The sequence below is a fragment of the Physeter macrocephalus genome, chromosome 20 (assembly GCF_002837175.3).
Source record: "Physeter macrocephalus isolate SW-GA chromosome 20, ASM283717v5, whole genome shotgun sequence".
NCBI classification, from domain to species: Eukaryota; Metazoa; Chordata; class Mammalia; order Artiodactyla; family Physeteridae; genus Physeter; species Physeter macrocephalus.
Genome location: NC_041233.1, coordinates 101,519,707 through 101,547,265, shown reverse-complemented (window position 1 = coordinate 101,547,265; position 27,559 = coordinate 101,519,707). Strand labels below are relative to the sequence as shown.

At 35.5% G+C, this 27,559-nt stretch overlaps 1 protein-coding gene across 9 annotated transcripts in view; it reads right to left on the bottom strand.

Annotated features, from left to right (window-relative positions):
* Window positions 1–688: 688 nt before the first annotated feature.
* Window positions 689–27,559, bottom strand: part of TUSC3 (tumor suppressor candidate 3) — a 189,818-nt gene continuing 162,947 nt past the window's right edge. Inside the window, exons 8-12 of one of the 9 annotated variants that reach the window (XR_008616102.1) lie at window positions 18,803–18,877; window positions 14,618–14,708; window positions 4,840–4,881; window positions 1,362–1,511; window positions 689–1,011 (exon numbers count right to left, since the gene is read on the bottom strand). Coding sequence is in view for 8 of the 9 variants with exons in the window: in XM_028481184.2 (XP_028336985.1) it covers window positions 1,496–1,511; window positions 4,840–4,881; window positions 14,618–14,708; window positions 18,803–18,877 (224 nt within the window). In the remaining variant the exon portion in view is untranslated. Of the gene's footprint in view, window positions 1,012–1,045; window positions 1,531–4,839; window positions 4,882–6,860; window positions 7,911–8,733; window positions 8,773–14,617; window positions 14,709–18,802; window positions 18,878–27,559 lie in introns of those variants that run through there. The other 8 variants (XM_028481184.2, XM_024131416.2, XM_024131418.2 and 5 more) reach the window with 8 other exon arrangements.

Genomic DNA, 27,559 nt, shown 5'->3' with positions numbered 1-27,559 from the left:
ACTGCAATACTGAATTTATCAATTTGTGAACAGGAACTAGGGGAATGAATGTGATTTTTAATAATAGATTTTGGGAATATGTAATAATGTTAACATTGTTCAGAATTTACTTCGTAATTTTTGCTGAATATAATTGCGTTTTGAAAAGATAGCTTTCTTCCTGCTAGCACACATACTGCCCTGGGATTTAACTTCATATACCCTTGTAGGCTTTTATATTTCCCATTCTTTACTGAATTTCATAGATACAAAACGGGTTGGGTCACTGGATATACACTTGGGTCCTGGTTTGAGACTACACAGGTGGAACTCTCAACTAACAAAGTTCACCATGGTTTTTACTAAGATCTTAATGAAAATTAGATAACAGAGCCTAAAAAAAAGTTTGAGCTGACTAAATAACTGTGTTTCTAAATCCTTCTTTAGGAAGCACCACAGAAAATAGAAATTCAGGTTTGAGAGTTTGAAAGCCCAGTTACAAGCTCTATTTTTTCTTTGTGGCTTTCAGCTTCCAGTACTTAAATAAGTCAGATACAATTTACATTTCCTGTCTAAATTCCTGTCTAATTTACAGGGTTGATGTGAAGAAAAAAATACTGTAACATATGGGAAAGTGCTTTATAAACTAAAATACAATATACAAACATAATAATGGTTACACTCTTATATTTGATTTTCAAGAAAGCATCATTGAGTCGCTCATATTAGGATAACTAATCTATATCTAGGTCTGGGAATAAGGTTTTGATGGCAAGCTTCTTCTGTATAACACAAGGGCAAAATGTCCATAGTGGGTTAGTTTTGTGGTTGTAAGTCTGGATTCTTGGGTGACACTTCTAAAGTTGGAGAAGAATTAATTCCTAGTTGTGGTGTGTTGCTTTCGTTGCCTGATGCCTTGAGGCATGTTGATTTAGTCATGTTGGCTTTACATTATATTCTGGGAAGGACCTCCATGTCCCAGGGTAGGTATCTGAGTACTGTTCATCCAGCTCTTTGTCCTGTCTCCTTTACCTAGTTATGATGAATAAGAACAAAACGCTATTTGTAACCATACATGTCCTTTATACTGAAACTGCAGAAAGTATAATTTTTCAGTACATATTTTCATGCATACACCTATCTCTGTACAATCCCAAGCATTAAGATACATTTCATAGTTTTCCTTTACTAACATTGTGGTTTTCGTTACTAGTGAGTGAATAGTTTAAAAGCATGAATTCATAACTGTATTGTCATTTATTTCAACCTATTGCATACAGTGAATATAATATGCTTGAAAAACACTTCAATGATGCCTTTGTTCTTTCCATATTAAATTTAACCATCCATGTCTATGAATTAAGTTTACTAGGAAAACTCACGTTTAAAAAAATTGCACAAGAAACAGCTGGATTATCACAATCAGCAAGGAAATGAACTCAAGAATTTGAACTAGTATGTCAGGAACACTTTGTCTTCATCGTAAACATTCACTTTATGCAAATCCCACTCGGCTTCATTTAATTAAAAAGCTGAAAAAGAAAGAAAATTCTGTGCTGAAAATAAAGAAAACACCAAGTGCTTTTTAGTCCATTCTAAATTAGTACATACATGTAAATATAAAATAAAAATGTCATAGTTACATTATTTCACCTCATTCTAATTTTTATATCAGGGCCATTTCTCTGAACTAGTTCCTGTAATGGGATCAGGCTTGTGGTAAGAATAGGTCAGGGGTGGAAGAAGTTGTTGATAAGAACTTGAACTTGTGGTGTTTAAGTTTGAGTAACTTCTTTTTTCTTTTTTTTAATAGTTGATTAACAATGTTGTGTTAGTTTCAGGTGAACAGCAAGGTGGTTCAATTATACATATACATCTCTCTCTTCTTTTTCAAATTCTTTTCCCATTTAGGTTATTACAGAATACTGAGAGCAGAGTTCCCTGTGCTATACAGTAGGTCCTTGTTGGTTACCTATTTTAAATATAGCAGTGTGTACATGTCAATCCTAATCTCCCAATGGGTAACTTCTGTGAGCCATTCTCATTGTTAGCTAGACCATTAGTTAAATCGGCATTTCAACTGACAATGTAGGGGAAGAAAAGGAAATGGATTGAAACACATATTTGGAGTGGGCCATTTCAACGTCCTAAATAAAATATTTTTTTCTGGTTATTTAATCTATAATGCATTTCTTAAAATAACTAAAGACTTTTGAGGATTTTATAATTTCATTATATTGAACAGCCAAAAAAGAATGTATTATAAATCATAATAAAAATATCATCAGATTCTGATGAAACAACACAAATATGTATTTCTATATGTACATATAGAAATGCAAGTAAAAAGTAACTATTTTTCCTTTCTTAACTTCCCTAAGCAAAACTTTAACCTATGAAAAGAAATTTATTTAAGTTTGTAAAATTGTGAGTCAATTTAAATAACATTCTTTAAGATTTGTTGGTTATTTGTACCTTTCTGCTAACAGGTAGCAACTTTTTTTTCTAAAGTCTTGACAACATAACTTTAGGACAACCAGAGATAAACCAATTCTTAACTAAATATTAAAAAAAAAATTAATGGTTACTATAGTTGAAAAGCCATGTAGTTGGGAAAGAGTTCAAACTAGTAAGTTTAATACTTGAACATTTAAATTATAATTTCCTAGGCATACGTTACTTCGTCTTTCTGAACCTCGGTTTCCTCATTAGTGAAAAGAACGGTTGATTTGGATGATTTCTAAAGTTCTTTCCAGTGCTAATATTTTATAATCCTGGTGATACTATATGCTAAAAGTAAATATATGTATTATAAAAATTATATGAAACATTTAAACATATTTTAAATATATGTTATCTATATTGGTTTACATTATATAATAAAGTAATTATGCAATACAAACTAAACTTTTTATTACTCTGTATCTGTTTCTGAGGAATCACTAAATTACAAGACAGAAATCACTGTGCTGATATCTAGATGCAACAAGACATTGCTTCTATTTTTTGAGATAACAAGTTATGACTTAAGTACTGCAAGGGTAACCAACGCCATGAAGAGTCAGAAGTAAAATTCCTCAGAACATTAAGATACAGATGCTGTTCAATCCACATAATCCTTAACAACACTGATGGCAAAGCAGATACATATGTCGTGTAGATGAACACTTCGGCTTTCTCTGTCCTCAATTAAAAGACTGCCCTGAAGATAAAGCTGACTGAAGAATAAGGGTTAATGAAAAAAGAAAACCTGGTCATAAAATATTTAAAACTGTAATTAAAGTTGAAAAACTTATATAACTTAAAAGAAACCTGAGAATTTATAGTTTCTTTTTTTTTTGTGAAAAATAGTCCGCACATTTCCAGCGATGGAATACTAAAGATCACCTTTTAGCGCTGCTAAAAGTATTACCATCATAAAAGCAAGAATAGTAATATGACCTTTATGGTCATTTTATACTTGCTAACTTTCTGGTGCTGGAAAGCTTAAAAAGGTTCTACAACTTTTTTGCTACATTCACAGAGTAAAAGGATCTTTGTATTTTCTTAATATTGAAATAGACTAAGAATCCTTAGTTACCATGGTATTTGTTTACACCAGGGTTTTTTCCAAACTGAAATATTTTTAGAAAACTGTTAAAATAATCTTTTTTTATATATTATTATGAAATGAGAAATACATATTTAATCTTGAACTGATCATTCTATTAATTGTACTAAAATAAAAGTTTAATCTAGCAGAGTACTACCTAATTTATATTTAAAACAATCTTTTTCATAAAGAGTTATAAGCATTTGTTCAAGACACTGGAAATACCTGAGGCACAAAAGTGTCAAAGATTTTGTTAAAATGTTTCTTAGAAAAGTATGAACTATTATTCTCCAGGTAATCATTCAATAGTTCATGTTTGGTTTTATTTTCTTATTATATAAGTGTCCACGTTGTGTTCCAGTATGAAAGTTTTATACTGATTTCATCACTCGGGAAATAAGTTCCCTCATTTCTATGTATCAGGGTCTGACATACTTTTTGCTCTTCTCGCATTTACCTGTCTAATGTTGATGTATCATCTAACGGTTCTCATAGATTCATGCTGCTAATACTGTTTGGATATTAACTTTCCTAATAAGGCTTATTATAAAACATATACAATGCTTTTGTATCATACTTAAAAACTGTTGAATGCTAAAAACTGAATATATTCCTCTTATTTGGAATGTATTTTTCAGTGTTGCAGTCTGTTTCCTCAGAGGGAGAAGCTGCCTTGGGTGCCACAGTCAACTTCTGTCTGGACTTCTGTCCACCCGCTGTCATGAATGAATCTCATGACAATTCGTGGTAGTCTGTACATGCGTAACACTGAGTACCGTGGCTGGCTTATTCTCAAGTGAATACATGCATGGGCAACCCTAACTCAGGTAGCAGTATAAGATGGATGCTACTTGGCAAGGGTATTGACCTGTACCCAGGAGGAACAGGTGGAGGCCAGGACCAGCAAACAGGCCCCAGAAGCTCCCCTTCTCCTGGCCTAAAGGGATGCAAATATTCCCTTCTAGTGTGTAACTTTATTATTACTTAAAGTACCTCAGGGATGCTGAGGGGCCTTGTATATACAAAGTCAAAGCACTTCCCCCTTTAAGTCTGGCTCTCTGCTAATGCTCCCTCACAATAGCAGATATTCAGGATTTAGATAAAAATGCAGTCCCTGACTTGCTGGGGAGTGATATTCCAAAAGTTCATAAACTAGCTTATTATTTGAAATCAAGTTTTTCTAGAGAAAGATTATTTAAAGTAGTAACTCTTTCCTCAAATTCAGGGCCCCCAGAAGTCAGCTTCAGTCAGTATTCAACAGGACTTACTGATCATGTACTGTGTAGAAGAATATTGTGAATAGAAGGGTGCTGCAAGAAAAGGAAAGATTGAAAGTCATGGCCGTTATGTTTCTTCTCTAGAGGAGAGAGACCTGGATACAGTAAAGTATAACACAGTGACGCACTTGATGAGATGGCAAAGAACAACTTAAACAAGCAAACGAAGGAAAAAACTGGGAACCAGTGAAATGAAGGGATAACAGCCTAAGCGAAAAGAGCTGATGGAGGAAAGACAAATTATGAGAACAGACTCCATGTGCGCCGTACGGCTAAACCAGGAGTCAGCACGCTGTGAAAGGCCTGAAAGTCAATAATTTAAGCTATGCGGGCCGTAGGTCTCTCTCGGAGCTACCAAACTAAGCTGCTCTAGGGCAAAAGCAGCCTAAGACAAGGCATAAACAGATGAATCTGGCTGTTTGCCAATAAAACTCTACTCAGGGACACTGAAGTTTGAATTTTATATAATTGTCACATCACAATATTCCCTTCTTTCCAGTGATTTAAACCTTTCTTAGTTTACATGGCATACAAAAATTGGCAGTGGGCTAGATTTGGCCCAAAGACAGTAGTTGCTAACCCTGCTCTAAACCACAGGGTACAGTGAAGACTGTGCTGTGAGATGAAACAGATGGAACCAAACTTTAATATAACCCTTCCCTAGGTTCAGAACATATACAAGTCAAACTGCTGACATCCCAACTTGAGTGTCGGGATTATAAAAAATTTTATTCAGTTTCTTGACATTTTCTAGAAGGAAGATGTATTAACTTTTTCTTCTTTCTGGTTAGCCATCAATGGCTTTTGATGAAGCAGCAGCATAATCAGTGCATATCTTAAAAAAAATTCTGCATTATTCTCGAGTAAGTGATGGCTTATTGATGATAACGACTAAACATGGAGATAAATTAGGAGGCTAGGTGATATTCTGAAAAAGATACTATGTATATAAATTAAGACAGCAGCAGTGGGAATAGAAAGTGATGGAGACCAAACTGACTCCAGGGTTTCTATCTTGTATGACTATGAGAAGAACAGTGTGGTAGGGAAAATGGGCAGGGCAGGAGACACAGGTTTGGAGCAGAGATGGGCTTGGCTTTGGGGTTGAGGGTGAGGTGTTAATGTGGTATTAAGGTCTGTTTCTAGATCTCAGGAGAAAGATCAGGATTTAACACGTATATTGGGGACTGAGAAGTAATCTAAAAGGAAAAAGGAAGGTCCAAGCGTGCCATGTTACAAAATCCAGGGCATAACGTGTCCAAGAGGAGCTAGTTAACTAAAGTCCTAGAAAGGTTACACGGGTTGCAGAATGAGAAGAGACATCTGGATTTGGTTATTGGGTGGCTACTGGAGACCCATATTACATGTAATATGTAATGTTTGTTCCTTTTCTCTTCCTGTGAAAGATCTGAAGAGGCACCAAATAGTGGTTTGCATTTTGTTTTGACTTCTCTTAATTAATTTATCTGTTCCCCAGTGTTTTAAAAAACCAGAATGTATGCGGTGCTCTTGAATGAATGAATTCTGTCCAATTGGGAGCAGGTTAAATTCTCTACCAAGATCTTCAGCTGGACAGAATTTTCTTGTCTGATGTTCTCACTTCCTGTTCTCAAACTGGGAAAAAAGTCAGACCTCATGGTTACGTAATGGCACTCGGTCGCACAGAAATCACTTCTGTGGATGAGGGGCAGCTGCTCCGATTTCATCTTGGAGCCAAAGAAGCGAACTCACTCCTGTTCCCCTGGCCTTGTAGCTAGTAGAACTTAATGAGTCACTGTTCTCAGGATCTTCTCACCTTTACATTCACAAGTGTTCTAAGGGGATGCGAGGGAGAAGTAGTTACGGCTGTCAGCCAGGCCTCTTCAGCCAAAAGCGCTGGGGCTCTCTTCTTTGTAACAGAAAATTACCAAATTCAGAGAGGTCTTCAGGTCGGAAGTACATGATCTAAAATAAAGCCCTAAGGAAATTCAGGACTTTATTAGGAGCTGGGAAAGGGATCTTTGGGAATGGAAACCTTTCTATTGATATACCTACAGTTACACACGGTGAGAGCTGTCAAGTTTAACGACTGCTGAGGCCTCTCCTCTACAGCCTACAGAGCGGAGCACTTTGGAAAAGTCTGGATAACATTATTGTTATTATAACTAGGTGTGGTCAGAGACGTGGATGCTAGGTCTGGGGGGAAAAGACCAATAAAGCTAGTATGTGGGGTAAGGTTGGGGGACAGGTGAACAACAGAACTTGTAGATCACAGGAGCTTCCTACTCTTTCCCTCCTTTTGGGGGCTGCTGAATGGCGGAGTTTCTGCTGGTGTAAGAAAGTTGTGTTCGCACAATGGAAATAACCCTCTAGAGCTTCCTTTGCTGTGTGCGTCTCTGCTCAGACCGTGTGTTCTGAGGTTTGAGGGACTGCAGTGCAAGATCAAAAAGCCTGGACTCTGAGTTTTCTATAAAAATTACTTTGGATTTATATACGGGTTCCTAGTATCTCTTTCTGAATTATCAAATATTGATTAAAAAATCAGTACACGTTTAGAAGACTTGTATTTTATTATTCTGGATATTAAGGCTTATATTGTTTGCTAGTGGGAAAAGGCATTTGACTATACTTTTCCTCAGCAGAATTAAACATATTTCTGTCAATTGTTCTGCTTTCCTCCCTCAAGTAATAAAACAGAAGAAACCAAACAGAATTATATTTTGTTTGAAGTGGTGGGCATACACATGCATATGAATATTATTGTTTAAAAAAACACACTGTGTTTGTCAGTGGTTAATTCCATGGGTCAAAGTCTATGGCTGGAAATTTCTGTCTGAGGGCTTGGCCCTGTAGCAGCTAAGTACAACAGCGTAAGGCTGATACGAGCTCTCATAGTCTAAGTTACCTTGCATTTGTAAAACAATAGTTGGCCACAACTTGTCTTACTTATGAGATAAATATTATGGGTGTTATCCGAAAGATGAGGAAAACTGAGGCTCCGAGAAGATGAAAAGACTTGCCTGAGGTTACAGTTTTAAAGTGCCATGGTCCAAATCACATCTTCTCACTCAAAGTCCAGATCACTTTCCAATACACCACAGTGAAATACAACAATATGGAGAAAATAGTCCTTAAGATTCGATTTCCATTTGTACAATAGTATTACAAAGATTTAGCACTGTATTCTTTATGTAGATAAGATAGGACACACACAGCAGTGCCGCTATAGCACTCCAGCTCTTCTCTGAACCACCTCTAAGTCTTTGGTCCTTAACGTCATTCTTCAAAGCTGGAACTCAGCATCAGAAAGGCAATCCCAGTGAAATTCTTATCAATGATACATATTGTGGATTGATCACCACACCATTTCTGTGTTTTATTTTTGTATGGCTCAAGATTGTGTTTTATATTTTCCCTACAGATGAAGGATCTACATCTAAGTAAGATGTAGAAAGGAAAGTGATATTGTTGCATAGTGTACGTTCCTGGGATTTTTTGCCTTGCTGTGCTTGTTCACTAGCATACTTTTCTCAAAATTCATTGGGAATATCTTTCATGTCTGCCTGTTATTCTGTACTTTCCCTTACTGAATGTCAATCCTTTTTTTGGTTATTCATCATCTCTCAAAATAACCAAAGCCATCATGAATTACAAGTATCTTGTTAAGACAATGGAGTAGTTTCTATGTCCATTGTAAGCTTAATTAATACACATTTTTATATTTACTTTTGATGCCAGCCAGCTCAGGATCATTTTGAGGTTGCAATAAGTATCTTTAGAGCCCAGGTTTCTGGAATAATGTTTACACACTCCACACACCCCTCTGGGTGTGTGGAACAACCCGGCAACTCCATGGCGTATCATGTGATGTGAATTCCACCTTCTGGAGTTGTGCAGTGTGGCACCAATACTCTTCTCCCCGCTATGTTTCTATCTTAATGGTTCCTGTTGCAGTTAGATAAGGAATAAATAAAAAATGTTTTTGAATAAACGTATTCAATTAACAAGTATATGATGAGCACCTACTATGTGCACAACACTTTGGAGATATAAAAAAGGCATTTCCGAGGACCTTCTCTAAAATACCTTACGATACTCTAGAATGAAAAGAACTGCAACACACAAAAGTTACGTATGAATACTTAATGAAAAATGTAACGTGGTAAGGTGCTACTGAATAACCAAGTGCTGAAATGGCTAGTACAGGCAAGAGGTAGGTGAAGTAATTACTTCTGAGAACCCACTACCTTTCAGGCACTACAAATTGATTATATAATTTCTCCCCTCAAAATTCTCAGACAGGTATTAATTATTATGCTAGGTTTACAGATGAAGAAACAAGCTTAACAAAGCTGTTATCCAACCCCATAAAAACACTACTTTTAGAGGTGATGAAAAATGAGACTTAAAAATTAAGTAACTCTAAGTCCCAAAGTTAGTGAAGAGAGAATGGAAGATTCAAACTTGGATCCGTGTGACTGCAGAGCCAGAGTTCTTAACTAACATACAAAATTATATACTGAATTTGAACTCAGATCTTGTGATTCTAAACATTATTTTTCCATTATACCATACTACCTCTCAAAGACAACCAAAGATTCGTAAACAGAAAGCAAAGTGATAGAATTAGTAAAGAATGTTTCACGCTGTTTTCCTACTAAAACAGAGACTTGATAGGTCAAATAGTTTTATAGAAATTTTTTGAAGAAAACTTTGAATCAAAGCGTGTCAGTGGAAAACAGTGGGAAAGTAATCACCTATGATGGAAGACTCTCATGTATGACCACTAGCACTTTACTCTTCTTAGAAAATGGAATAAGCCCGAAAGTTAATCTTTATTTAACACACAAGATGAATTCAGTGCTATCACTAGAATAAAATTCCTTTTTCTGAACTATGGCTCAAATGGTAATTACATCACATTCTTAATAATCTTTGATATTTCACTGATAATTTCAAGGGATTCGAGAGACCAATTAAGTTCATCAAAAGGTTCAGGGAAAATCTGTTCTTCACCCAACTGAAACATGCAAATAAAAAACAACAGTTGCCAATCCCAAACTCCCTAACAACAACAAAAACAAAAAAAAATTGTAAATCACTATATTGTACACCTGTAACTTATATGATATTGTACGTCAACTATACATCAAAAAGAAAGTGGAAAAAAAAAACCCAAAACAGCAACAACAAAACCCAAAACAACAGTTGCTTAATCTTTAGCATAAAAAAATCCTGCTTAGGAAAAATTAAATATAAATGTGTAAACTCTTTATATCAGAACTAATGAGAATAATTAGCATCAAAGAGTTATTGAGTAATTACTACTATGTGCCATTTACTAAGTACCAGGCAATGTGCTAAGTGATTTACATCATGTAATCTTTACAAATGTCAAAGTATGTAAACATTTCCCATTTACAGATGAGAAAACCAAGGTTTAGAAAAGTTACTTAACTTTCTCAAAGTCACTGAGCTAGTAACAGGTAGATCAGGGATTTAAATGAGGGAAGTTTGCTTATTGAAACTTAAAGAAGATCTGGGAGAATTCAGTGATGGCATGAAACATGTTGATCTGTTTAGTCTTAAGACTAAAATGTGGGGAAGATTTAAGGAAATAGAGTAAACATGTAACAGACTTTTATCCCTTTCAGCAAGTACATAGACCAAAAACAACAAAAAAACTAGCAGTGTGAAGTACTCAGAAAATAGGAAGCGCATGAATGTTTAAGGTTTTGTGAGGTTTAAAATTAAAATAAAAATGAAAAGCAAGAAGATCATTCCATATAGAAGAAATTAAAGGTTGTACATCAGACAATTCAAAATTGTGAGGAAATAAAAAATTAGTTTTTAAATAATTCTGGACATAGTTCTGTGCATCAGAGGCATTTCTTGGTACAAAAGTTATAATTCACAAACCTAAAACACAGATATCAAAGGCTCCCAAAGGCTTGGGCATTACACCCAAGAGAGTACTTTGGCACTGGAGCCAAAGCCCCTGGCTAAAGGTGTTTTTCAGTTAGCAGATGGTGTTATGTTCAAATATGCGTTTTCAGTAAAGGACATCTCGCGTCTTATCCAAAGTGCTGGTATTATCTAAAGTAGGTAGAAGTGGGAGATTTTTCCATTCTTTTTGAAGAAGACTGTTTATTTGTCCTGGCAGCTCATCTCAAAGTCAAGGAAATGGTCTTGGTTGAGAAAGCATTCTTTTTTTTTTTTTTTTTTTTGCAAGCCTACTTCAGTGTATGTCTGGCACAAAGGATTGGATTGATTTAGCTCTTGGTCACCAGGGTTTATGATTCATTATACTAGGCAGTAGCTCTCAATGAAGATGGACACCCACAGTGTCTCTTCAGAAGTACCCAGGCCAAGACATACCTCTGGAATATGGAATACCTTTCCTCTTGCTATAATGATGGTGTCGAGTATCTCATTTTCTCATTCCCTGCAAACTACTTTTATCCGATAGGAGCAAGGTTTGGTTTGTTTTTTATTTATCAAATACTATAACGCTGGTGCCACAGACACGCGCTTCTGGGAATGCAAAGTGTTCCTTCAGAATGTGGTACTATGTTCATAACTGACCAAGCCTCTCCCATAGGATAATTCAGTGGGAAATCGTCTCTTTTTCTTTTTTTATTAACGTGTCATCTTTCAACTATTCCCAGAATTATTTCTCTCGTCCCTTCATTTATTCCCTCTCTCACTCTGGCTTTTGCTATCACCTTTGCTTTCTCTCCAGTGAACTAGCTGGACAGAAATTTTTTTCACTATATATACTGCCAGGTTTTTAGAACTTAGCTGAGGATTTATCCAAATCTCTGGTATATATACTCTCTCCAGTCCTTTTGGCAACACTTGCTCTTGATGTTAGTCATCTATTTATTATCATAATCATTCGCAAGAGAACTGATACAATTTCTGAGAAAAAAACTTATTCTGAAGGAAAATGATGCAGTGGATTAAAAACAAACCCCCAAGCAACACCTACCATTACTAAAGTAACTCTGGCATATATCCACGTGTTAGACCAATAAGAGAATAAAGCTTTTCAGATGCTAAGTTGGTGTTTTCTGCTCATAACGCTTCCCTCTACCATATTTTGTTAGCTCAGAGGGGTGCTGTAAATGTAATGAAGGGAACACATACAACCTATTCTGTCAGCCTGACAAGGCGAGAGGATTTGATGATGAATGATTGGAGAGGTATGAACTAGGAGGGCTAGAAGGATTTATGGAAGCTCGATGAACGATGCATCACTATATCCATGGAAAAGACAGAATGCAGAAAAGCAGATACCAACAAACGTTCTTAAGAGGCTGAAGAGAAATATTAGAAAGCTTTGAAGTGATATGGGAAGAGATGAATAAACTAAAAGAATGATTTAAACTGGGCAGTGGAAGAGCTGGATGGCTAAGTCCTGCAACAGCGCAGCAAACAGTGGAGTTTGTAAGAGTGGAGGCCAAAGCCAGGATCCTGCCTTCACGTCTCTGTAATGACATGTCACGGTCTTTCAGTGCACTGGGTTTCCCAGGCTTTTTTGCTGAGCTCTGTTCTGATTCTGTTTCTTGGCAGCTCCTTTTAGGGGTTTTCATCTAAACGATGTCAAATTTCATATTCACAAACCACTCTTGGGCGTGATTTCCATCTGACTCCTTACGTCTCCACTTCCAGCCCCGTGGGGCCAGCTAATGGCAAGCCCAGTCCTTGTTTAGCCTGGTGGGCCCTTGAACAGGGAGTGCGACTGTGACACAATAAGAATGGTTGACGCCACACTCATAAAGAAATAAGCGTATACTCTGGTTCAGAAATGCTTACTATGAATATCTAGGGTGAGGCCTGGAATATGTATTTTGAAAAGCTTCCCAGGTGATTTACATGTCCACTCCTGGTAAAGAATCAGAGGATTAGAGATTTATACTACTAAATGACAATTACTTCTTGGGAAAAAAGTACAAACTTAAACTCTTCATATCATAACAAAATAGTGCTGTCAAATGTAACATTATTCTATGGAACGAGAAAAACAACTTCTCTCTACTTGTTCTAACATAGCAATATAATGACTAGGAAAATCTAGATAGGGGATGATGTTCTTGTTAGATTTTGATGCTCTGATGTATAAGGAAAGCAGGAATTTGCTCTTTACCTTGCCCTATTTCCTGACCGTCAACTAAATAGGTTTTCAGAATCGCACAACATCCCTTACTATACTTTACCTTTTATTAAAATAGACACCTTTCATGGACACTGTAAATGCTGTAGGTTGAAATGAATTAATCTAACTGTTTTTGACACCCTGAATAAAAACTTAAGAGAAATAGAAATACTCTTCTACAGATTCCATCAACAGAAAACATGCAAGTCAAACTAAGACTCCAGTCATACAGAACCGTGATTCTCAATCTTAGGGTAGGGGGAGAAAGAAGAACATCATCTTTCTTGGGCGTACTTAATCTGATATTTGATTAGTCTGATTTCACATTTTCAAAACCAAAATTAGATAGCCAGCCAATGTCAAGAATAAAATCAAGAAACTGGAGGCTTTAATTGCCTTTCTTATTACTCTTCTTGCCCTCAGAACTAATGTTTTTTAAAAATTCACTTACGCTGCAGGCAGGATTAAAGGTAGATGGCCTCACAGCTCAGATATGATACATTTCTCCCACTCCTTTAGTACATTTATTTTTAATGGGTGTGAGAAGAAGAGATTGGAAATGTGCCTCTGTCTGTATGAGAAAACAGAGAGGTGGGGCTGAAGCGTCTTACTCTTCATAGTAAGCCCATAATCAGATCTCTGTCACGGGGATAGTTCTGTGCCCCAGAAAAAGCTCTACATTGCTGCCATCACCTATGTGGAAACATTCTCTTAATATAATTGCTCAGTTCATATGCAAAAGGGATGTAAGGTATGAGATTTTATTTTCTATCAATATATCATTAGTTCTACTATCTCAACAGAAAAGAGTTTTCAAAATCTCTGAGAAAGGAAATACAGAACCTTTACTTATTAGAGAGAAGGATGGGTTATTAGAAGGACTCCCTAGAGAAAGAGCAAGTGGAATATTTACTCCTTTGAGAGAAGCTGAGGGAGGAATGTGGTCAAGAAATGAATCTGCCTAATTCATGACCTGGACAACTCTAATCTGGCACATCAGTTGTATTTTGCTTTAGTGAAAAGTATAGTTTGGTTATAATAACATCATTTTGGAATGAATGTTCAACATCTTTCCATCCCCAATTATGGAAATACGTTGGTGAAAATCTTAGGAGATATTCATTATACAACTTCCAGTGACCAGACATTTTATCATTTAATTTGCCCTTTCAAGTTTGCTTTTCTTATTTTAAAAACTAAAGCTTTGCAGAATTCAAAAGATGATGCAGTTTATTGGACACTGAACAGTAGATTTTATGAGAAAAAAATTTTGCAAATGAAGTAAAAATCATGATGGACAGGCAAACAAAGACAAGAAGAAATTTTGATAAATTCCACAAAATTTAAAAAATTTTGTTATATGTTTATGTACATATGTAGTATGCATATAACATGTATCTCTAAAATCAAACTATGCTTCGCTAGGGAGCGAGAGCCATGCCTTATATCTCCTTCATATAGTCTATGCGGAACACATGGCAGGTGCTCAAAAACTGGCTTAACAGAGTTTAAAGTCACTTGGCAAACAAGTTAGCTACTTCATATTAATCCTTAAATATATATTAACCATTGAAATTCTATTTATTCTATTAGTTAAAAATGAAAACAGTCACATTAGTATAATGATATTACCTGTAAGGGTAGCCGTGGTACTTGGAACGAAATATTGAAAGTAGAAAACTGAAGAAGAAGACCACCAGGCCTAATCCCACTAGACAAATGACTAGAAAGAGACAGAAAACTCCATTGGTCTAGACACACACAGCCCAAATGTTTATATTTTTTAAATACATTCAGTTAAGTACAGTATACTTACATGTAACGGTTCATGGCACATACAGGTACAACAAACCAGATAATCATTATTTTCCACATTCTTCTCAATGAAAATGTACTATTTGGGGTATGAAAACAACAAAAGTGACTGATCTAAGTCTTCTGGTGGTTTTCTTCTCTTACAGAATTCCTACAAGTACTAAAATGCCCCCAGAGGGATCAAAACAAAACACGACAAAATATGTGATAAACCGCAAACAAGATTATCAGCCCCTGCATTGTAAAGTACTGGCTATATTAGCAGAGACATTTGCATTATTAGAATGTGCAGTATAATTTTATTTTCAGATGCCATGGAATATTTACAAAGAAATGTAATTTTAGGTTATTGGCTAGATTATTGCCTCAGTAAAAGCCTGTTACTTACAAATAACAGTCCGTCCCAGCACACTGAAGGCTAGGAACAAAAGCTTGGGGAGTGAGAAAATATGAACTCTGTGACAGTCAAAGCAGGAGAAAATCCCCCTCAATAGCTGGTAATAGCGTCACGGTATTACTGTTTGTTTGTTTTACAAAGGAACACACGGTGTATGTTAAAGCAGAATGTGCTTAGGCTGTGGTCTAGGTTTTCAGTATCACTTTGTCCAAGGCGAGTTGACAACAGGGAAATTTCTTTTCCTTTCTGTTATGGTTAGGAAGATTTTACTCTAAAGTAGATGACTAATCAAATATATATAATATATATAATAAAAATGTATGCAAATACATATATTGGATTTTAATTAAATAAGATACATTGCTATTTAATTAAATAAGATACATTGCTATTAGTAAAATAAACAAAACATAAATGCTTAAAAATCTGAGCCAATTAAATGCAGGTATGTTTAGAATAAAAGAAAACATAGGTATATTTAGAGAAATAGAAATTTATTTAAATCTGTTCTGTAAATAAGTAGAAATTAGTCCTCTTAATAAGAAATAGCTAACCGTTTCTTAAGAATAAAACATTTGCGCGATGCTTGTATCCTTTCGTTAGTTTCAGGGAATTCTTTAAAAACACTGAAATATCTAATATAATTAATTATAAAAGAAAGGGGAAGACAAAAGAGATTAAACACACTAAGACAGAAGGAAACAAGGAAGATTAAACGGTTCTATGTGCTGCTATAGTGATGAAATACGATTTTTAAATTCTAGCATGTAAATTAGACCAGGTTTAATTACAATCCTGGAAATCAGGGAGTAGATAAGGTATGGCATTGTTAAAACATGGTCTAGAAATCTGTCAGTTTTCTTTCAACTCTGTAGGAATACCATTCTCTCAGTTTTGAGAACCAATTGCGAAAAGTCCTAAGTGCTTAATAGCGTTGAGCTGCAGCCTCTGTGGCATTTCGTTTCAGGTAACACTCATGAAGGTGAACTTCAAATGAATATTGGCGGAAAGCAAAGCAAAATCAGTTGCTGAATACCGCAAAAATGAAAAACACCTTTTTTCCCTTAAATTGTGGAATGTCCAAGTATGACAGACACTAGCCACTAGACATAGCAACTGTGCTTACAATAATCTTAGTAAACCCAGAATTAATGACATGATGCTTTACTTTCTACTTCCTACATTTGTCATTACCAAATACTTCTTCCTTTCCTCTGTCTTTTTCTCCAGAAGCTGAGTAAAACACTTTTTCTCTCCCTTTGCCGCTTTCGGTAGCCTCATCTGATTGTGTTCGATGGGAAATAAGCCTCAAAATGTGATCAAGTAAGACAGAGTATATTACTTGATTCTATGCAGTGGAACAAAATAATGCTACTCAAGTACTCGCACGTGGGGGAGAGGACCCGAGACAGGAGTCAGTAATGACCCAACAGACCACTGCAGCCCATACGAGATAACACACTTGTGAGAAGAAAATGCTATGACGACACAGACGCATTCTGACCTGGGCAGTAATAATCACAGTACTTGGATTATATCAAAAATAAAAATCACACTGGAATCGAAAGGGATAATTTAAAAATATATTTCCCATTCTCCACCCCTTCTGTCTGTTTCTCACCGCCCCACTCACACACTCACACCCCCCCACCACACGCGCACACACGCACGCACACACACGCACGCACACACACTCACCCCCCCACCACACGCGCACACACGCACGCACGCACACACACACACACACGAATAAATGGCAGTGGGTGGGGGCTGGAGTGATCATTTATATATATATAATTATAGACCTGCAATTAAAAAATTACTACATATTTCTTACTATTTTAATATGAAGGATACATGATAAATATATAAACACATAAGAATTTGTCCTTATAAATATTACTTGCCAGTCCCAAGAACATCACCTTCTTTATTCAAAACATAAATCATAAAATGATGTTCTGAACAATGATTAATAAAGTAATGCGTTCGTCGCTTGTGTAGTTTCTTTCTAACAGTGTACAGATGACATCATGGGAAAACAGAGGGTAGACTAAAGTGTCTGTTACATCCAAAACATTTCAACACTTAAGATACCTAAGAATTATATTCAGAAATCACTATGACTGACTTACATACATGTCACCATAACTAAAATTCCCATAAAAAATAAGTCTGGATTTTTATTTTAAACTTAATAAATTATGAGTCTTTTCCAGATGACTGTGTTCCTCACACATACATTCTGGGTTTTAAAAAGGGTTCAGAAACGCCAAGCATATTGAGAAAAATCTCTCTTTTTTTTAACCAAATATTTTAATACTTTAGAAACTGAGGTATTTATTATGTTTAACACTTTATAGGGTCCAAATAGTATGCTAACAGATTTCCAGGTAACAGTAAAGGATCTTTATACTGATGGCTAGATTACCCTAGCACAGGAAGGTTGGTTGCTGTGGTTTCTGCCCTACACTGATACTTTTTCACTTGAATACATGCTAGGAGAATATATTTGATAATTTTGTAGCATTTTTTTTTTTTTTTTTTTTTTTTTCGGTACGCGGTCCTCTCACTGTTGGGGCCTCTCCCGCTGCGGAGCACAGGCTCAGCGGCCATGGCTCACGGGCCCAGCCGCTCCGCGGCACGTGGGATCCTCCCGGACCGGGGCATGAACCCGTGTCCCCTCCATCGGCAGGCAGACTCTCAACCACTGCGCCACCAGGGAAGACCGAGAAAAACCTTAATTATAGGTTTCTGGAAGCATAAGCGTAAACTCACATAGGGACTTTATATTAATTATAGAAAGGTCTGCGGCAGCAAATACTGAATTTCAGGCTGTCTGTCCTTTCCTAACCTATGCGCCTCACAGCGCAGATTTTTCCCATGTGTTTTTTCCCTTTTCCTGCCAAAAAGATGTTACTTTATAAACATGTATTCTTTTTCTACAACTCCCTGAGAGGAACAGTTCTGTCAAAGGATAAAATGTAGTCACCTTGTTAAGACATACTGCTGGAACTTGGTAGAGCTGTAAATCTTGGAATATCATTGGAAAAGGCAAAGCCACTGGAAAACATGGTATCACGAAATGCCCCCTTTCTAAATGTTGCTAAAAGGAGGTTTTGGAGGTAATCGGAAGTATAATATTTCAGGGTACAAGATCTATGCAAAAACTTCTCTGTCTGAGTCAGTCCTTGAATGCATACGTGATTCTTGTGGCACAGGGAAACATATCATTAGCCAGTAAAACCTCTGAAGACTCTGCCCGCAGAATTTTCCACCTCTTCCTGTAAGGTGGACACGACTACAGAGACTACAGCTTCAGCAGAGATGCGTCAGAGCACCCCAACCAAGGGTGAATAAGAGCTCTTCTTTATATCGAGTTCCACAGAAAATCGCCCAGTCCCATTTTGGAAGAAATGTATTTTTAAGTATTTGCCACACACACATCCAAGAAACAGAAAAAAGTAAGAAACACCACAACTGTCTTCAAACCAGAACATTTCTTTAGAAGTTCATTTACAAAGGACTTTTATCTATTTCCCATTTGATTTAAATGAAGCTTAAGACTAAAAGAAACTTAGAAAAATACCAACACAGAGACTTACTCCGTCTTTTTCCAACATCGCCTTTGGATGTTGCCGCTTCATTTAGAAGAACCATCCCCATGGTGATAGCAGCATCTATAGTAGTTGTCAAGGAAACAGCAGAAATAGATGCAAATAAAATCTATTAATTTTTCTGGATCTGAACACAATGTGTTCTGTCCCAGAATGCTTAAATTACAAATGCACACAGAGGTAAATGCAATTTATTCTCTTTATATAACATAAGATTACCGCTCTTTGTGTATTTAAATATGCCTAATTTTTAGACTGTATAACCTGAAACTTTGAGATTTTAAAGGTCTAATTCTAAATGCCCTTAAATTCCAGAACTTTCATAGTGCATATGAATTATAAACTCTCAAAACCAATAATGGTATTTCACAGTATACATAAAGATATACACCAGTTACAATTAGAATGACAATATTGGCAATCATAGAAAATTAGAATATATTCAGCATGGGTCCAACCAACCAACCTCTGTTGGACGCCTAATGCATCCAAGAGAAAAAGCCACTACCAGCCCCATGCAGTACCATCTCCCTGCCCGACACACATGTATACCACTAAACTTTTAGGAAATCCATAATAACACAGTTTGAAAACCTCTGAAATTTAGATAATTATAATTAAGTTCTTTGTGTTTCAATCACGGCATCATGGCCTGAAAGGACAAGGTAACAGAAAGAATGTTTTGCACTAGCAGTATGTTAGTTTGTGGACTTTAAGGATTCATTATTCTTAAGGTGTTTTGGACAATTTACAAACTCCCTCGAGTCCAGAGTTATAGGAGGTTGCCAATAATAAAATGATCGAAAAATTAAAAGCTTGTATCACTCAAACTGCTGATACACAGGGAATTTTGACTGCTTAACTTAGTTCTCTGGAGCAGACTGATAGGACTGATGTAGATCCTTAATAAGGAATTAAATTAGGGTTCTCCTTTCATCTTTCTTTGGCAACACCCTTTTATATTCATGTAAAATTCTAATCTATACATTTATGTACATATTTGATCTACTGAAAATTCGTAGAGTTCTGGATTATTTTAACTATCACAAAAACATTTTTTATAAATATTCTAAATATAAATGACACTTAAAAATGATTTTATATAGATAATATAAACGAAACAAATATTTCTTTTATGACACCATCTGCTGAGTAGCTTCCAAAATTCCTTTATAAAACTGGGGAAAATCACACTATTTTTATTTCTGGGGAAAACAAGTTTTAAAAATTAAATGCTTTAAAATTTTAATGAGAGTAAAGCCATATATTCAGTATTCTCAGGATAAAACTGAATACATGAACACCCACGTGTACATAATATGTGTGTGTGTGTGTGTGTATTATTAGCACACATAGACATAAATATGCACTTAGGGAGAAGTTATTTTATTAAGCAAATTATATTTTATTGGATATTAACTATGGTCACTCAAGTGTAACATATCGCTGTTAATATATCTTCATACGTGTTATTTTTACTACTGTCCCTCTGTAAATTGCTGCATTATTATGTTGTAAACTATGTGACCTACATGCTGCTCATCTGATTTCTTTTGAACTTCACACAAATTCAAACAATGTTGTTACAAAATTGTAAGATTTTCATAAGAGTGTACCACATGTTATTGCTTCATCTTACTGATGGGCATTTGTTTCCAAATGTTTGCTATTTCAAATACTCCTACAAAGACTGTCTTTCTACATGTACACGTGCAGTATTTTTTTCTAGGGTCTACACCTAGAGGTAGAGTTTTTGAGAGGCTGATATGTGTATTTTCAAACTTACTAGGTATGATCACATTCCGTAAAACAAGTAGTGTTAAGAGTTTCCATTTTTCTTACGTTGCCGAAGAAACGTTACGTTGGTATTGTTGAACTATTGATTTTATCAAATTGTTGAGTGGGGATCTGTATCAATAGTGAGTCTGAGTATCTTTCGATATGTTAATTCCTTTTTGTTTAATCTTTTGTGTAGTGCTTATTTATTTGTCCATCTTTCCATAAGCATATTTGCCTTTTCTTATTAACTTAGAAAATGCTTCACTTTTTTCTGGATATGAATTGATTAAAGTGTTGCATATAGATTCTTCTACTTGTCTTCTAAATTGTTTAGTTATGCAGAAGGTTTTCATTTTAGTATGGTCAAAAATATTATTCTTTTATGAGCTTTGGTTATTGTTTCTTGCTTATGAAATTAATTCCTACCCCTAAGTCTTAGAACTATTCTCTAGCTTTTCTTAACTGAAATATACATTATGTTAGTTTCAGGTATACAACATAGTGTCTGGACATAAATACACTAGGAAATGATCGCCACCAGTAAGTCTAGTAACCATCTCTCCCATACAAAGTTACTACAATATTATCAACCATACTCCTTATGTTGTGTATTACATCCCCATGACTATTTTAAAACTGTAAGCTTGTACCTAATCCTAATCTCCTTCACCTGTTTTGCCCAACCCATCACCCACCTGCCCTCTGGCAACCACCCTGTTCTCTGTATCTCTGAGTCTGTTTTTGATTTGTTCTGTTTTGTTCATTTGTTTTTTAGATTCTGCATACAAATGAGATCATACGGTATTTGTCTTTCTCTGACTTATTTCACTTAGTGTGATACTCTTCAGATCCATCCATGTTGTTGCAAATGGCAAGATTTCTTTTTATTTAATGGTTGAGTAATATGCCATTGTGTATATATACGTATATATATGTGCATATATATATATTGTGTGTGTGTGTATATATATATATATACACACACACACACACACACACACACACACACCATATCTCCTTTATCCATTCATCCATTGATGGTCACTTTGGTTGCTTCCATATCTTGCTTATTGTAAATGCTACAGTGAACACAGAGGTGCATATATATTTCAGAATTAGTGTTTTTGTTTTCTTCAGGTAAATAAAATATCCAGAAGTAAAATTGCTGAATCATATGCTGGTTCTATTTTTAATTATTTTTAGGAACTTCCATACTGTTTTCCATAGTGGCTGTGCCAAATTAGATTCCCACCAACAGTTCACAAGGGTTCTGTTTTCTCCACATTCTTGCCAACACTTGTTATTTATTAACTTCTTGATGATAGCCATTCTGATGGGTGTGAGGTGGTATCTTATGGTGGATTTTATTTGCGGTTTCTTGATGATTAGTGATGTAGAGCATCTTTTCATGTGTCTGTTGGCCATCATATGTCTTCCTTAGAAAAGAGGAAGTCCTCTTCAAGTCCTCTGCCCATTTTTTAATTAGGTTGTTTGCTTTTTGATACTGAGTTGTATGAGTTCTTTGTTTATTATATTAACCCCTTATTGGATATATGATTTGCAAATATCTTCTCCCATTCAGTAGGCTACCTTTTCATTTTGTTGATGGTTTTTTTCAATGTGCAAAAGATTTTTAGATGGTCTAGTCCCACTTGTTTGCTTTTGTTTCCCTTGCCTGAGGAGACAGATCCAAAAAATTATCGCTAAGACCTATGTCAAAGAGCATACTGCCTATGTTTTCTTCTAGGAGTTTTATAGTTTCAGGTCTTTAATCCATTTTGAATCTATTTTTGTATATCGTGTGAGAAGGTGGTCCAGTTTCATTTTTTGCATGTAGCTGTCCAGTTTTCCCAACACCATTTATTAAAGGGGTAGTCTTTTTCCCATTGTAAATTCTTGCCTCCTTTGTAGATTAATAGACCATAAGTGCACAGGTTTATTTCTGGGCTCTCTGTTCCATTGATCTATGTGTCCGTTTTTGTGCTCATACCATACTGTTTTTATAATATTACCATAGCTTTTTAATATAGTTTGAAATCAGGGAGCATGGTACCTCCAGCTTTGTTATTCTTTCTCAAGGTCGCTTTGGCTAATCAGTGTCTTTTGCAGTTCCATGCAAATTGTAGGATTGTTTGTTCTAGATCTGTGAAAAAATGCCATTAGTGTTTTGAAAGGAATTGCATTGAATCTGTAGATTGCCCTAGGTAGTATGGACTTTCTAATATATCATTAAAGTCAGTCAGGTAATGCCATTCTTCTGCTCAGAGCACTCTAATAGCTTTCCATCTCACTCTGAGTAAAATCTAAAGACATCAAAATGACACCAAGGCTGTACCTGATTTATATCCTGACCCACTTCCTATACTTCTCTGCCCTTGATTGCTCTGACTCATGTCCTTGGTATGGATAGCAATTGCAAAGATCCCCTTTGCCTCAGGATTTTTGTAATTGCTATCCCACTGCTTGAATACTCTTTCCCCCCAATGTCCATGTTACTCACTCCCTCACTTCAGGTTTTTGCTCCAGTGACATCAGAGAAGCCTCCCTTGAACTCTGTACTTCTTCATCCTGCTTTGTTTTTCTCTATTAACATTGTTTTTTAAAGAAATTTTAGATTCTGTATCTTTTTTATTTACTTATTGTCTGTGTCCTGTCACTACAAATGTTAGCTCCCAAAGGGTAGGAACTTTGTTTTGTTCACTATCTTACCCAGTACCAACTACTCTTTGAACTACTCTTTGATGTAGATACTGGAATATCATTATTATCCTCGGTTTACAAATAAGGAAACTGAAGCCACCAGAGAGGTCCAAATAACTTGTGCAAAGCCACAAAGCTAGTGACTAAAAGTTGCAAACCAAAAGAACAGAGAAGGAGTGAAGTGGGATGATGAGAGGGTTAGATGAAAACGATGAGGGAGAAGCAAAGGAACAAAATAGCTAAATCTATTTTAACATAATGTGTAAGCATAAAATTTTATGTCAAGTGAAAATGTACAAAAACAATATAATCTCATCTCTTTAAAAACAAATAATAAGAGAAGTGCAGGGTAAGAAAGATAATAAAAAGTTGAAAGCAACTGTCTTGGGGTAATGAGGTTGTTGTGGGTTTTTGTTTTTCTACTATTCATATTCTACATAGCAGTAGTTTGCAAACTTTTTCTCTAAAGGGCCAGAAAGTAAATATTTGGGGCTATGCAAGCTGTATGGTGTATTGTTACTACTCAGCTCTGCTATTGTAGTGCAAAGTAATCATAGACAATACACAAATGAAAAGGTGTGGCTGTGTTCCAATAAAACTTTATTTATAAAAATAGTAGACAGGCTGGATTTGGCCCTTGCTGGTCCTAGTTTGCCAACCCTTGCTATAGAAGATCTAAAAGACCATGCCAAAGATACTATAAACTATTATGTCTGAGAAGAAGTTAGCTTTGCGCTTATGTGAAAATAAAGAAATGAAAACCTTAGTAAACCCTTGTGTTATGATCTTGAAGTAGGAATTTTAAAGCAAAGGGATTACTAGATACAGGTGTTATGTACAACTCCAAAATAAAATATTTTATTAGAAAGCAGCAGGGTCAGGAACCAAGTGTGAGTTTGTACTCAGAATGTTTCCTGCAAAAGTGAGTTTTCTAGGCTTTAACAAGGAATGAGCTGTGAACCTACTTTAAACTTGATGGCTGTAATTAAGATACATGAATTAAATTAAAATGGCTTTAAACTTGCCAACCCTCCTCTTTTATTTAAAGATACTGTTAAACTTAAGGACTTTGAGTATTGAGAATTATTTAGGTTAAGTTCTACTGTATCACTGAAAACAGTTTTGGCTAAAAGAAAGCCTACATAATACTTATCATTTCGGGAAAAAAATCACATTGGTAACAAACATTCTTAGATAAAGGACTGATTTATAGACAGAGGAAGAAGCTTGATGATTATCTGTCAGAGTTAATGTGTAGGTCTTCCTTCCTTGGGTGGAAGGCTGAATGACTAATGAAAGGTCCTACAAATCTCTAAGAGATTCTGTGTCTGACTCTGGAATAACAGATGCTTTTCTGTCATTAAACTGATGGGTGTAACCATTTGACTATGCCTTATTAAAGAGTCTCAACATTAAAAGTGAATAAAAGAGATGTAAATATACACTAGATAAATTATAATGTTCCTGAGACTTTTTCTGTTGTTCTGAGATTGTTAATGCCTATGCCTACACACACACACACACACACACACACACACACACACACACACGTGCCCTTGTTCTACTTCATGTATTACTTTGCACATTTGCATTGATTAATATCATAGCAGTATACACTCAACTACTGTGTACTCTCCAGTTTCCCTCTTTATCCTGTCAATCACCTTCTTACCACAAAAAAAGTCAAAATATTGATATGATCCTACATAAAACAGAAGCTGCTGTTTGTGTAAATTATATACAAAACCCAGAGGCAATGAACATCCTACTGAACTGGTATCACATACATTTGCATTACATTATAATCCATTCTCAACTGCACATGATGTTGGGTTTACTAGGAAGAGAATCAGGACTGTCAATTTAAAGATAAATGCAAACAAATGTTGAAAAAAAGTCAGCACATTATAGAAGACTTGGTCTTCTATCTAAATCTAAAATATCAACTTGCATCCGTCATTAATTTTCTTCTATAGTATGTTTCTCCTTGGATATAACACATTAAAATAAAAGAAATATTTGCTCTCTATCATAGATTGAAAACAAATCAGAGTAAAATCATACTCTTTCATAATAAATGGAAAACAAATATTTTTCTCATAGGAAAAGCAAATATGAACTGTGTAAGAATACATATGTTTTTAAATATTTTAAAACTGTTATTATTGCTAGTAAAACCTTTGCCGTTTATTTCAGAACTTTTACTTCCAGTTGATACTAATCTCATGTCATCTTCTTGAGATTACAGAATTTAGAGGATATGCAGAATTAAGGGACAGGTCAGAATTTGTATACTTGACAATAAAGCCAATCCTGGAACTCATGTGTCTTGTTTCACCTAGCACATATAACATACCTTGGTGATTGAAATTTCTTAGCGAGGTATGGGAAGATATTCATTATCCAGCCAACTAACCTTTCATCAATCTGCCCTCCACAGTTTGAGAATACTCTCTCATTTTATGTTTTTGTACCGGTTGCACCTTCCACTGGAATATTCTCGCTCACTCATTCTCCACCTGGGGAGAAACCCTTTTTCTGCTGTATCAAAACCCAGCTGAAAAGTCCGTTCAACTTCTCCAGGCATCAAGTTGCTCCTTCCAAGCACTGATTATAGGATCTGTCATACCAGATTAAAATTATTTCTCTATCAGTCTACCTTCCTGCAAATAGCAAACACCTTATATTTTCATTACATAACTAAGTTAAAAATTAAAAAACTATTTTACTTGGAAAAATATAAAGGATTATATGAGTTAGTCTTAGTTCGTATATTCCTTATTAAAATGTCATAACATTTTTTATTCCTTTTTAAAATAGTTTTCTCTCAAAGACTACTTAGGACTGTTCTTCCCCCGACCCATAAGGTACTGAAATAAAACACTACTAAAAGGGAGAAAAATCTTACTTTTACTAAATGTGAATCAATAACCTATGACATCAAATGACTCCATCTGTTATTTCTTAGGTTTTTATTCAATAAAATTTTGTGTATAGCAATTGCATCTAATGATCTCGCTTACTAAATTAGGAAGAGAAAACCAAAAGGCAGAAATGTTCTCTAAACAAAAAGCAACCACCTGGAATTTACCTTTTTTGTTGTTATTGTTTAAAGAGAAAAAATATACATGCAAATTACAAAAAAATTACATGATAAGTTTAAAAAATATCAGTAGACTCTGCCAACGAAAAGTAAAATCATAAATTATATATAAAAAAAGAAATTATTTGATACTGGCTTCTACTAAAGTTTTACTGATAATTTTAATGAGTCCACCATTTTAAAAGACATTTTCTCTTTTCATAGATATCTGTAAGTGAAAATAACAGGAGCGATAAAGCAACAAATAGTTACTAGTAGCAGAAAGAAAACAGGGGCTTTTAATTCTATGTATTACTGTTAAAGCAATTATACTCCAATAAGGATGTTAAAAAAAAATCTACATGGAAGACTTCATAATGTTTGTGAAATTTCTTTGCATCCTAAATCTCAGCTTGATGTCAGTGAGCCAGGAAATGAAACCTTGGGGGAATTCCTGCCATACAATGGAATGATGGTCTCAACACACCTTTTCATTCCTTTTGCTAGGTACTCCTGATGTATTTATAGGCTAACTGTTTGGAATAAAGTATACTGCTAAAATGCCATATCGTGGATTGAAATCAGATAGAAAAGAAAAAAAAAGTCCATACAAATAAGTACCAAAAAGTTACCTCCAATACATATTCCACCTTTTCTGCAGGTTCTCTTCTGTGGTTTCAGTTACCCACAGTCCAAAAACATCATATGGAAAATTCCAAAATAATTCGTAAGTTTTAAATTGAGATTTAAATGTCATTCTGAGTAGCATGATGCAATCTCACACCTTCCTGCCCTGTCCCACCCGGATGTCAATCATCCCCTTGTCCAGAGTATCCACGCTGTATTCACTACCCATTCACTAGTCACTTAGTAGCCATCCTGTTACCAGATAAACTGTTGTGGGATCACAGTGCTTGTGTTCAAGTGACCCTTTTTACTTAATAATGGCCTCAAAGCACAAGAGTAGTGATGCTGGCAGTTTGGATATTCTCTTACTGTGCCTGATCTATAAATTAACCTTTATCATAGGTAAGTATGTATAGGAAAAAATATAGTATATGTAGGGTTTGGTACTATCCACAGTTTCAGGTATCCACTGGGGGTGGTCTTGGAACGTATTTCCTATGGACTTGGGTGGGTGGAATTACTGTACTGTGTTTTAACACAAATGTGTTTTACTTCAT